At 34.8% G+C, this 13,091-nt stretch overlaps 1 protein-coding gene across 2 annotated transcripts; it reads right to left on the reverse strand.

Annotated features, from left to right (window-relative positions):
• Positions 1-236: 236 nt before the first annotated feature.
• Positions 237-4,683, reverse strand: LOC107937602 (peroxisome biogenesis protein 22). Of its 2 annotated transcripts, XM_016870514.2 has the most exons (9): positions 4,230-4,683; positions 3,529-3,765; positions 3,375-3,422; positions 2,366-2,422; positions 2,184-2,285; positions 1,113-1,178; positions 780-881; positions 555-649; positions 237-410 (listed from the first exon to the last, which is right to left on the reverse strand). In XM_016870514.2, the coding sequence occupies exons 1-9, from the start codon at positions 4,350-4,352 to the stop codon at positions 404-406; spliced, it is 837 nt and encodes a 278-aa protein (XP_016726003.1). In that variant the 5' UTR covers positions 4,353-4,683; the 3' UTR covers positions 237-403. The 2 variants fall into 2 exon arrangements, with proteins under 2 accessions (XP_016726003.1, XP_016726004.1); XM_016870515.2 differs by having other exon boundaries at positions 237-649; positions 4,230-4,677.
• Positions 4,684-13,091: the final 8,408 nt, after the last annotated feature.

Consider the following 13,091-nt stretch of genomic DNA (forward strand, 5'->3'; position numbering starts at 1 on the left):
AAAAAAATCTAGGCCCAAAAAATTGGACTTAACCCTTTACCAAAAAATTCATTGTTTAACTGGTTGAACCACACAAGTGCTCTCTAGGGACGGTGATAGACCAAATAGATCAGATTTCCAGTTAAACCAATGCAATCGATCAGTCAAGCTTTTTCAACACTGGAATACACGCAATATTCCAATAACAAAGCAATAACAAAGCGAGTAAAGCAGCCAACTCAGTAGAGGCAACAATATAAGAACTTTTTTATGATTGCATATCCTTGAAAGTAAATTAAAAATATTGGATGTAGTTCCTCCAGTGAAAAAAAAAGAAAGAAAGAAAAAGAAAAAAAGTTCAAACGTGAACCCCTCCCTGTTTCACAAATTTTGAAACAAATAAATCTTCTCCCTTATAGTTATCCTAAAAACTGACATCAGCACAAGGGGTGCCAAAAGAAAGAAAAATATCAGGCTTTAACCAAAAAGGATGCATACAAGGGCCAAAAGGGAGCAAACAAAAACTTCAAAACATATTTGCATGTTTTCATATCAGTTCAAAGTGTCAAACTTACCCAAAGAATTGTTCCAAGGATGGAGAACTGAGCACTTTACCGGTAGTCCATTCAGTTTTGACAGGGGATACGTGGAGCTGATATTTGATGAACCTCTGCAAAGAATAAAAATATAAATTCCCAAAATCATAGGCATTGTCAAGAGAATATTACTGATATTTAAACATTTTAAGTGTTGCTGAAAAAGAATTATCTTGAAGATTATGGGAATTAATCGAATAATACAGCTAACTGAGAAACTATTTCAGGATTTGTGTCAATATGCCAATCAGGTTCTAGCTGCCGAACAAAAGATGTCCTCCCATTCTCTGTACTACAAAAGAGAACCTGCAGATTCATTTCAGGCAAAGTAAATACTAAATATATGAACCAAAACATGATAGAACATCAACATTATGAAATTAGGAAAGGAAAGAAAATCAACCAATTTATATCCTAATACTTCATAGCAGGCACCAGAAATCATGGTCCTGACATATCCTCCCTGACTGGAGGATCAATTAGGCTTGAGATATCTAAACACAAGTTATATGCAATCACAATCGGGCCAATGCTTACCTTGTCCTTCACCAAGCCACCGGAGGTGAAAATCCCTGCATTTTCCAAGGCCAGAAGAACATTTTTCTGCAGACAAACACTTCATGAAGTTAGTCACTAGGAAAAACACATGATGTAAAAATATGCTAGTAGCCTAATACAAGCACAACCATGACAAAGAAATACCATACAACTATTGCATGCAATAAAGAGGAATACTGCAAATATCTAGTTATGGTATATTATCTAGGATTAAATTTTATATTTTACATAAGTGATTGTAATGTCAATATATAGTAAGGTTATTTTATATTAGATAGCATTTTTACCTCTTTTCCGAGTATTAGATTTTTAGGCTATGTATGGCACGTTATTTTAGCTTTATTTAGGCTCAAAAAAATTATTATTTGAGGCACTCTGGTCATTGAGAATTTCTCCCTCTATTCTATCTGGTTTTCTCCCCCGTTCTCTTGTCTCCTCCAATTTCCTTTCTGTCTCCTTAAGGCTTTGCTTGGTAGAATGAAAAGAAAATTGAAAGAGTAGAAAAATAGAAAGATGAAAAATATAATTGTTCTTTCCATTGGTGTACTTGGTAGGAAGGATGGAAAAGTTGAAAGAAAAAATAGTTTTCTTCCCATTTGCTACTTGGTAGAGTTGAAAAGTAAGAGGAAGGAAAATAAAACCTTTTAAAATTGCATAATTTTGAACTAACATTCATGGACCTCTCATTTTCTTTCCTCTTATCATTCCAATTTGGAATTATTTGTTTTTATGCATTACCATGGACAATAGGCATCTCCTTGTGTCCTTTCCTACCAAGCACACTTAAAATTCATTTTCTTTCCACTTTTCCACTCCCTCCAATCCTTTCATTTTCCCACGTGCCCAAGCACACCCTAAATGTTCTTGTCCATTTCTGAGTTATTCCCTATCTTCTTATGTTCCGTCTCCTCTAGCTACTTGTTCAATCAATATAATGCATTCAGTGCAAAAGCCTTGACGCACCTAATATGTAAGAAAGATATTTAAGGAAAATTTATAGCATTGGAAAAATAAGCATAAACAATACCATAGAACAAGGTTTGAACTCACTTCGCTTTCATCGTCAATAACCCTCTCCATGAGATAAAGATCACAAAATTTGGTAATCTCCAACAGCACATCCAACACAGAGGGCCTTACAGTTGCTTTTGTCTATCCAGAATGAAAGAGATCAAATTAATTATTTGCAGATACTAGTTACAAAAACAAAGCTCACCAAAAAGATTCCCCACCTGCAGCTCCTCTGGACTGCTTTCCTCAAGGATCACTCCAAGTAAACGACATGTTACCTACACCAATAAGTCATCAAAACATTACAGTTGGAGGAAGAATAAAAATTGGTTCTGCCCAATGGTTTATAAACTGCATAAGAATCAAATACTGGCATGTCCCTGATCTTAACAAGTCAGTCATAATTATGCACAAAAACCTGCTTAGCTGAACTTGGATGTCACTTTGCTTATGGGAAAGTTTAGCTAAAGTTACTAGCAGTTATATGAGAAAATTAGCTATTGGATTCTAAATTATAAACTAATTAATATTACCAGAATCAATTCATCCAATTCAGCTGCTAGTAGTAGTATGACAGCTTTTATAACCAACAACAGTAATGATTCTCATCTCAGAAATAACTAAAGTACTAACCACATAATATAGCAGTTGGGTGCACATTCAAGGTGCAGGCAGATTTCTAAAAGTTAAGATTACAACAGCAAGAAGCTGTGATAGCAATTCAGTTAACACTGCTGATTGGAACTAGATATTACATTTTGACATTTATTTTAGAAATTTATTCTGATAAAGCATCCAGTGAACAAACTAAATAAGGAGATAGGACCGTTTAAAAAATTGACAGTAACAAAGTTCCCATAAATCCCAATACTCAGAAGAGAAAACCCTTTAGATAAGATGGTTATATGAGAAGTCTCATAAAAGCTGTTCAGAAAGCCAGGCCAGTATACTAAGCTACAAGCATATAAACCAAAAAATTTCAAGCAAACATCACCTTTAATGGCGCCTAGAATCCCATTAAGAAAGATGGCCTAGAATCCCATCTCCTAAAGAATCTCATTTCCACAAGTAAAAACTTTTTCTGCTTTTCGTGAATTGCGAGCATTGATTATTAATCCTTACCAAAGGAGTGTGATAATTGTGACTAAGAATCCTACTTCCAGAAACCAACAGACACAAATAAAATAAGTACTAAACAACCCTTACAGCATTAAGGAGTATGTAAGTTACCTTTCTACCTTCATTCAGTTTCTGCCTAACTATTTGCCCCAATGTTGGCTGCAAAATAAGGAAAAGAGAGATGCAAATTACCAAAAAGAAAAAATCAAGACAAATCTAATTGACAATGATAAACATATCAATCTGTTTCAGTAAGAGGCAATACCTTTACTGGCTGGAAAAACTCATCAAAGGTGTTTTGTGCTCTTAAATCCTCTGAAGATGAATAAACTCCAGAAGGCATCAAAGTTATATTTGACTGAGTACGGATAGCAGTGCTACTAGTTGTTGGAGCTTGACGTTTCGGTGGCCTTCTTGTTGGTGGTGCAGGTGATCTTGTCAACCTATAGGTAAAGATAATTGCAACAGCAAGCCCTGCAATAGCCCCAACAGATCGAGGATCCTGATGCAGTAGGGATGTTGTAAGAATCATACGTTATTATCCAAAACATTTCAGTTACACGCTAACGTATCTGGGCTGAAAAGAAAATGAAGGATGAAGTAAGAGTAGTTCTACATGCCTGAGGGCAAGGTAAGTGCCCCCCACCCCCTCCTTTTATAAAAAAAAAAACAAAAAAAAAACCCAACAATTCCACCAGACATGCATATAATTGCTAGTACTACGGGTTTATTTGAGGTTTCTTTGCCACACTCGAGTTCAAAAGTCAATTGGGTAAAAAAGAAGTAACATATGAGACGAAATTAACATCAATTACCAAATCGATATTCCGCTATAATCACCAATAAAGGACTAAATTCTATAACTAAATATTAAGAACATAAAATTCGCAGTCTAACAACAAGAAGGTGAATCAGATCCGCGTAAAAAAAAAACGAGAGGCGAATTTAAGAGAGAAAGAAAAGAACCAGTTTTTGGAGAGAGATCGAGAAGAGATTGGACATTTTGGGGGCGAGATAGGTTCCGAGCCGCTTGATCAGCTGAATGAGCTCGTCCTTGAATGAGGATAAATACGACGGCGGCTCAGCCATAACCGCTCAATTGATAAGACGATGTGGCGGTTAATGGAGTAAAGCGTCCTTGTTGTGGCGTAATAGAGGAAGCTTTCAGATTCTCAGGTGCTCACCATTTTAATTAAATCACTCCTAAAAATTACAATTTCTCTCCGTAAAGCCCTTCTTCTTTTGCGTCAACGATGGATGGTAAATACGAGTTTCGATTTCCCCTCTCCTTTTTGGTTATTTTTTTTCTTCGGTTAGAAAATAGATTTCAACTGTTTTAATGGAAAGGAAATTTGAGTTTTCCTTATCGGAGGATAATATTCTACTTGTCGTTTATATAATTTCTTATGTTGCATCAATAATAATGTTATTATACACCTTTTAGATGTAATAAAAATGATTTATTTAAATTTAATATACAATTTTATAAGTGTTAACAACTCTTAAAATTTAATATCAGTATTTTAATTAGAATAAAATATTTAAATTAACTAATGACATTATAAAAACTAAGGTTTTAAATTATAAAAAAATTAAAGTATAGAGATTAAATCTTAATTTTGAGCATAATATAAGGACCAAAGCTGAATTTGATAATTATTTCTATAATTTCAAAAAGAAATAAGTATTAAAATTAAAATTAAGTTAAAGAAAAGAGAAAACAAACAATGGGAACTTGTCGTGGCCATCCTTTTATAAATTGTAAGATTGATACACGAATAAGTTGTCAGCAAAGATAATAGTTTCATCTTGTTTAAGATATGACAGAGGGCCGATGAGAAAGATGGTCGAGATTTTGGTAGGCAGGAAAAAAGTTAATGGTCTTTCCCCTCTCCTTTGGCTCCTATATCTTCTCTTAATGGCTAAGAGATCCATCATCATTTTTGCAATTTATTCTTCAAACTTCATTTAACATTTTGTCAACTGGTGCATTTAGCTTGCGAGAGTCTCAAGCACTAAGTGGTTGAATCCCCTTGATTAGATTCAGTTGTGAATTAGTATTTACCAACGTCGGATCTAGACATCATGGAAATATAAATATAGAACTCCTTTTTTGGTGTGTTTGCACTTTTGATGTTTGAATTTCAATGAATGGTTTTTGAGAGTGATTTTAAAAATTGACTCAACACCATAAAAACCCTTGAAAACTGATACCTAATAATGCAAAAATCAAGATAAAAAAAGAGATAGAGATTAAAAAAAAAAGCTCTATGAAGCCCTAGAATTACTTAGAGTTCAAAAATGTCAATTAACAAGCAGATTTTTTCTTTGAAACCCTTTAATTGAAAAATCAACTAGAAATGTCAATAAGACTATAAAGAGACTTAAAATTTGAAAACTTTTTTTAACGTAGCAAAGTAGCTAGAAAGAAGAATTCAAACTTTATAAAAACAAGTAAAATATCTATCCTTACTCAATATAACAACACTTTTCGTAGTAAGAAAAATGGTAAAATATAAAATTAGTACCTGAACTTGTCCACTTCATCCAAATTGGTACTTACGATTTCTTTTGTCTCAGATTGGTACTCGAAATTTTTTCATGTCCACTATATTGGTACCCGAGTCTAACATCGTTACTTTTTTACTGACGTGGCAGCGTTAGCCAATCACATGCTGCCACGTGGTGTCCTCTTTAGCCCTCATTTTTCGGTCTTTTTTTTCTTTTTTTTTTCATTTCCCTCTTCTTCTTTTTCCTACCCTAGCCACCCTACTTCTACACCACTGTTAGGCCACCATCTGACCTCCTTCGGTGATCTTTCCGACCAAAGACGACCACCGTCTGGACTCTTTTTGAAATTAATGGTTTTGAAATGGAAGAAGAGTTGGGTAATTCCAAAACGAAGTGAGCTCGTAATCACAATAAAAACAAATTAGGTGACTTAGAAAAATAAGCAAATTGCCTCGATTATCAGCAAAATTGGAATGATAACGCAACCTGGTAGCCTCTAGCATATTAGAAACCTCTTGAGCAATCTCTGAGCATTTCGAGAAATGGTCATCAATCTCATTCAAAACCAACATCAAATTCACATTAGAAACAACCTTTACCATTCTCTTAAAATCTGCTAGAAATGTTTTCCAATGCTCCATTTGTACATGTTGTTTTAGGAATTTTTTGTGTTTTCACGTTCGTGGTCTCTTTCGATAGAGATTCGCAAATATTGATTCAGGTCAAGGATTCTCAGTTTGATGATCCAAATGGATAATATGTGATTAGGTTATTTCGACGCCAGATCAAAGTCTGTGTAATTAGATCAGTGTTAGGTGTGAATCTCATAACTTTACTGTTGTTTCAATTGCTCTTTTTGGGGTTTGGAATCTCCAGTGGTTTCCATTTGAGTTTTGTCGAATTCAGACCCTTCGTTGGGTTTCGAACTCTTTATCTCGTTGAAGAAGTACTGACAATCGAACCAGATTGGGTTTTCCATGTTTCATTTTTTGCAACTAGTTGAATTGCATAAATAGGCAATTTTTCTGTGAAAGACTGTTTGGATCTGGGGCAATTTTTCTTTTTTTTTTATTTAAAAATGATTTAATGGAATTTTTGTGTATAGTGATGTCTTTGCATTTAGATCTTGTTGTGCTTTACCCAGGTTTGGAATCGGTTCAGAAACCATCGTCGTTGTTTCTAGGAACAAAGTGGCGGATGTTTGGATAAGAGGAAAGTAAAAAAAAATGGTGTGGCAACCATAAAGCTTAAAAAAGGGAGATGAAGAAGACAGGAAAAAGAAAAAAGGTAAATAAGGGAAAATGAAAAAAAAAGAAAAAGAGGTACAAACAGGATGGTGTCGCGCGAGTAGCCAACGCTGCCATGTTAGCAAAAAAGTAACTACGTTAGGCTCAGGTACCAATATAGTTGACAGAAAAATGTTCGGGTACCACATAACTATCAATATGAGAGAAGTGGATAAGTTCGGATACCAATTTTATATTTAACCTTAAGAAAAAAAATTACTTTATTGATTGATTTGAAGTAGGTTGCTAAGCCTCTTATTTATAGGTTAGTACATAGATTTTGAAATAAGAAAAGGTAAACTTATTTAAATTCAAAAACATCCTAATCATCTAAGAGAAAAAAAAAACTAGTAATGTTTATTTATCTAAAATAAAAAAATGGATAAAAGCTAAAAGAATCTAGTTTATATTTAAAAGCAAAAAAAAAACTAGTTTAAAAAAAACTTATTTATCCAAAACAAATATAGGATATTACAACTAAAAAAGATATTTGTCTAATTATTATAAATTTTGTCCAAAACTCAAAAATGTCAGGATTTTATTCAAAAAATTGTTCAAATTTGACCTTATCCATGCTTGTATCATTTTTTATGAAGTCTTAATTGATTTTTTGAATTTGTCTTGAGGACTCTTTTACCATTCGATCATGTAACACCTCAATACCTAACTCAATTGTCGGGTCCGAGCTACAAGGTGTCACATTCATTATCAGAGCAACTAGGATCAAATTATATTCGATTTAGAGCCATTAAACATCCAAAATATGAGTAATACACACGTATAATACAATATGTAATCATTTACGAGTTTTATATGAGCTTACGAAAGCTCTTTTGCTAACCTGAGGTCGAATTAGGACCAAATTGTAAAGATTCCAAAATCTCAAGTTGATGCTGCAACTTTGAAGGCTCCTCGTCGTGACATAACTCACTAACTAGATCTCGTCGCAACGTTAAGAGTATGTTGTCATGATATGATTCTCTATTTTGAAAATGGCCAAAATGGCACAGACCTGCATCACCTAGTAATTCATTTCCATCAACACCAATTTCAATTTGAACTAAAATGCCATTTCCAATATACATTTCCAGCATTTTTCATCATTTACATATTCATTTGTAATTCATATTTATACATACCGTGTTTGACACTTATGCAACTTCAAAACATTACTAAATGGACATATACATTTGAGTATGATCATAAATAGTTCATGTTCTCATATAAAGTATTTAAATGCCAAAACCATCTACACAATCCAACCATTTGATAATTTCTAATTCACTAGTCTAAGTTCTAATATGACATAATCATATATGCAAAAACCGAATCAACCTAGTTATATACCATATAATGAACAAAAAGAGACTATACAAACATAGATGAGTTCAAGATCGGCTCCTGCATGCTGGAATCACTTCTCAGGACCTCAAGATAAACCTAAACTTGTGCACAAGAAAACAAATTGTACGCTAAACAATAAAGCTCAGTGGTATTTCCATGATTCAAGTCAATTGTAACACCCCAAACCCGACCTAGAAGTTTAGACCGAATTCAAGATGCTACATTGATCACCAAAGTGATCATGAGAAAATTTTACAAAAATAAACCCCTTTATTACTTAAGAACATTTCCGAAAACATTTATTCCATAGCGAACCAAAAACCAATAATCGATTTAAAAAAAAAAACTTCGTCCGAAAAGTTCTAGTCTAAATGTACGAATAAAACATATAACGAAAAATTGTACCACCGTCTTATAAAACTTTACAGTTCAACTTAAACCAAATAGCAATTAAAAATTGAAATAAAACTTATAGTTCATTTTCCTCCAAAACTGTCCGAAACCTCCGCGTATTGAGCCCATCAACAGAATCTAGAACTGTACCTGAAAGGGGAAACAGAAGAAGGAGTGAGCTACTCAAGCTCAGTGTGAGAACAAACCAATTAAACTATAGAAATGAAAATAGGAAACTAGAAGCAGTTCAAAAGCAGAACATACTTACAGATAGATGACAGTTAAGTGAATTCGCTTAAAATCAAACACACACCATATGTACTTTACAGTCATATGGGTCACTCAGACACACAGAGTCTCACGTGCCATTCAGGCACAGTAGCAATAATCCTCAAAGAGTCATAGCAACTATCTAGTTAGACAATTGCAGTCAAGTCTACACAATTCTTATAGGCACAAGTGCCTTTGAATCGAACAGTCAAATACTTATGCTATTAAGAGAATTGGAGGTTTACGGGAAATATGTCAAATACTTATGCTACCTTCACTGATCAAGTGAAATTATGGAATAAGGAGGTTTACGGACACATTATGCAGCAAAAGTATTTTTTGAAAAAAAAAGCTAGATAATGTCTAAAAGAAGATTGATCGGAAAAACTCGACCTTTTTAAATCAGGTTGAGTTAGAAACTCGGGAAGAACTTGAGACAGTGTTACATCATGAGGAACTTTTATGGAGACAGAAGGCTAGGTGTGATTGGTTAGTTTTTGGAGACTGCAACACAAGATATTTTCATAGGAGAACTCTTCAGAGAAGGAAGCTTAATCATATTCTTGCCCTGAAAAATCAAGAAGGGGAATGGGTTATGGATGATGAAGAGCTGAAACAGAAAGCAGTCAATTTTTATAGGAAGCTGTACGGAGAGTAGTCTAGGAGAATTGGTAGTATTGGGGGTAGTGCTTTCCTGTCTCTCGAGCAGAAAGAAATTCAATTCCTTAGTATGCCCATTTTTTATGAAGAGATTAAACAAGCCCTTTTTGACATGCACCTCTAAAAGCACCCGGTAGTGATGGTTTACACGCTATTTTCTATCAAAGTCAATTTGGGGTTGTTGGGCCTTCGATTTGTGATTGGGTCAAAAGGATTTTCGCTGGCAATTCCATTGATCCAGACCTTAACAACTCCTTTATTGTCCTTATTCCCAAAGTACAACATCTGGAATGTTTCTCGCAGTTTCGCCCAATTAGTCTTTGTTCGGTGCTTTACAAGCTTGTGATGAAGGTCATTGCAAATAGATTTAAATTGGTATTCCCAATAATTGTAGGACCTGAACAAGCTAGACTGTTGCGGGAAGAAATATAAATGCCAACATCATCATAGCGTAAGAGGTAATTCATTCGATGAAGAGTAATTAAAAAATAAAAGATGGATGGCCATTAAAATTGACCTTGAAAAGACCCATGATCGAGTTTGATGGGACTTCATAGACGCTTCCCTACAGGCTGCAGGCATTCCTAACTTTCTTCGTAATGTTATTATGTCAGCCATTTATGGTTCAATGATACAAGTACTTTAGAATGGAGCACCTTCTCAGAAGTTCAAACCGGTAAGAGGAGTTCATCAAGGGTGCCGTGCCCCCTTTCACCATACCTTTTTATTCTGTGTATGGAATGGCTAAGGCATGGTATCCACGCAGCCATAGCGAATGGAAGATGGTCGTCTATTCGACAATCAAAGTCAGGTCCGTCTCTTTCTCATCTTTTTTTTTGCAGATGATTTGATTCTTTTTGGTCAGGCTGAGGTGGAGCAGGCACGTGTTATTAAGGAAGTTTTAGATGAATTTTGTGGGGTTTCGGGGCATAACGTTAATCTACATAAATCCAATATGATTTTCTCAAAAAGAGTAGACGAGGATATTCAAATATGCATTAGTGGCTTCTTCGGGATTCAAGTGGTGCAGAATCTTGGCTCGTACTTAGGGGTTCCACTTTTTCATGAGAAGGTTACTAATAATACTTTACGATTCATTGTGGATAAGGTGCGGGGTAAGCTTTGTGGCTGGGATGCCCGACAACTTTCGTTTGCTGGAAGAATTATTCTAGCACAAGTAGTTTTATTATCAATCCCGAGTTACTTTATGCAATCAATGCTAATACCCAAATGTTTGTGTGATGAAATTGAAAGTATGGTGAGGCAATTCATCTAGGGTTCCACTAGTGGTAACAAAAAAAATTACATTGGTAAGCTGGGATTCAATGTGTCAACCCAAATCTTATGGTGGCCTTGGTTTAAGGACTCTTCGAGATCATAATACTTCTTTCATTATAAAGTTGGGTTTCAAATTGCTAATGGATAATTCTTCCTTATGGGTTAAAGTGCTTCGGTCCAAATATGGGATTCAAGGTGGAATACCAGAGTCTTTATCTAGGAGGCGGTGTTCTTTCATGTAGAGATCGTTATCGAATATTTGGTTGCTCCTTAAGGAAAATTTACTTTGATCTATTGGAGATGGGCGTAATATCAAGTGCTGAAAAGATCCTTGGGTTCCTAATGTTGGGCCTTTACCCAAAAAAATGTCTTGTAATTCTAATTTAGACTTGGATCTTTCCCTTAGAGATATGGTCACAGAGAGTGGAGATTGGAATTTGGACTTTTTCTCCCTTTGGTTACCGGAAGATATCATTCAGCGAATAGTTGAAATTCCGCCACCTCATCCTAATTCTGGTGTAGATAGAATTATTTGGGGGGGAACACGTCTGGCGCTTTTTTTGTCAAAAGTACGTATAAGAAAATCCGAGAAGATTCTTGGCATGCTAAAGAGGATATTTGGAATTTATCTTGGAAGTATCATGGGCCACAAAGGGTTAGAGTATTCATTTGGCTTGTTTTGAAAAACCGTTTACTGATTAATGTTGAAAGAACTCGAAGAGGTTTGGGTTTGGACATGGTGTGTGGCACTTGTGGACACAGTTATGAAGATATTCTCCATGTGCTTCGGGATTGCAAAATGGCAAGGGAGATATAGATGCAACTAATCCCTCTAGGTAAACAATCTTTTTTTTTGCAGGGCCCTTATATGAATGGATGGAGCTTAATTTACGAAATCAGCAAGAAATAAAGCTTGTAGATGGAGTTAATTGGCCTTGCCTTTTCAGGATTATTATCTGGCGCGTGTGGAAAAATCGGAACCTTCACATCTTTCAAGGTCTTTCTTGGAGTACTGATGAGGTTTTTAAAACCTCCTTATGCTGGGCGAAGCAATATGTGTCGGTGTTCAAACCAAAGGACTCTAATTCTTCAAACACGGGCTTTGTTCCTAATTATCCTGATGGTTGGGCCTATTTAAATACAGATGGATCGGTCAAACATGTGAGCACCTATGTTGTAGCTGGTAGGATCCTGCAAGATAAAAAAGGAGCATGGTTTCTAGGATTCACAAGGTATCCGGGGAATTGTGAAGTTATTGATTCTGAATTATGGGGCATTCTTGATGGGCTTCAAATTGCCTTTGATCGCGGCTTTCGGAAAGTTATCATCCGGTCTGACAACCTTGAAGCAGTCAATCTCATTCATTTAATTACGAGAATCCTTTGGTTATTGGAGAAACTAAGTCATTGGAATCTTCAGCGTATTCTAAAGGAAGAAAATGAAATTACTAACAAAATAATCAAGCTTAGGGAAGATAGGGATCCTGGGTTGCAGTTTATTGATAAGGATTATGTTTTGAGATTTCTCAATGGTTGATGTTTGAGTTGTATTTTCCTTTTTTCACCAAAAAAAAACTAAATTTGAACTAAGGTAATGAACTATGCAAGATCTTAGGAAATTTTTAAATTATAAATTAATATATGGTCAAATTGTACGTTGTTCCCTAAAATGTAAAAGAGTTTTATTAAGTCACTTAAAAGATAATGTAATCATAAATTAATACATGATAAAATTATATTTTAATCTCTCAAAAGTTTATAATTCAATTCCGAAACTCCCTAAAAAAATTTTTAAATTTGCCTTTGATCTCAACATAGTTCAGTTAACTATATTAACAACCTTTCTAGAAAAAATTCTAATGTTTATAAAAAAATAAGAAGAAGAAGAAGAAGAAGAAGAAGAAGAAGAAGAAGAAGAAGAAGAAGAAGAAGAAGAAGAAGATAATATAGTCATATTCAGTATCCATACCAATGGGTAAAGTGGAGCACAATCGAAGCTTGAATCGTGATTTGAATTTCTCTGATACTTTATATAGTATAGATCATCAATGGGAGCATAGGACATCACCTGATGAAATCACAAAGCA

This window comes from Gossypium hirsutum, chromosome A12, assembly GCF_007990345.1.
Source record: "Gossypium hirsutum isolate 1008001.06 chromosome A12, Gossypium_hirsutum_v2.1, whole genome shotgun sequence".
Classification (NCBI taxonomy): domain Eukaryota; kingdom Viridiplantae; phylum Streptophyta; class Magnoliopsida; order Malvales; family Malvaceae; genus Gossypium; species Gossypium hirsutum.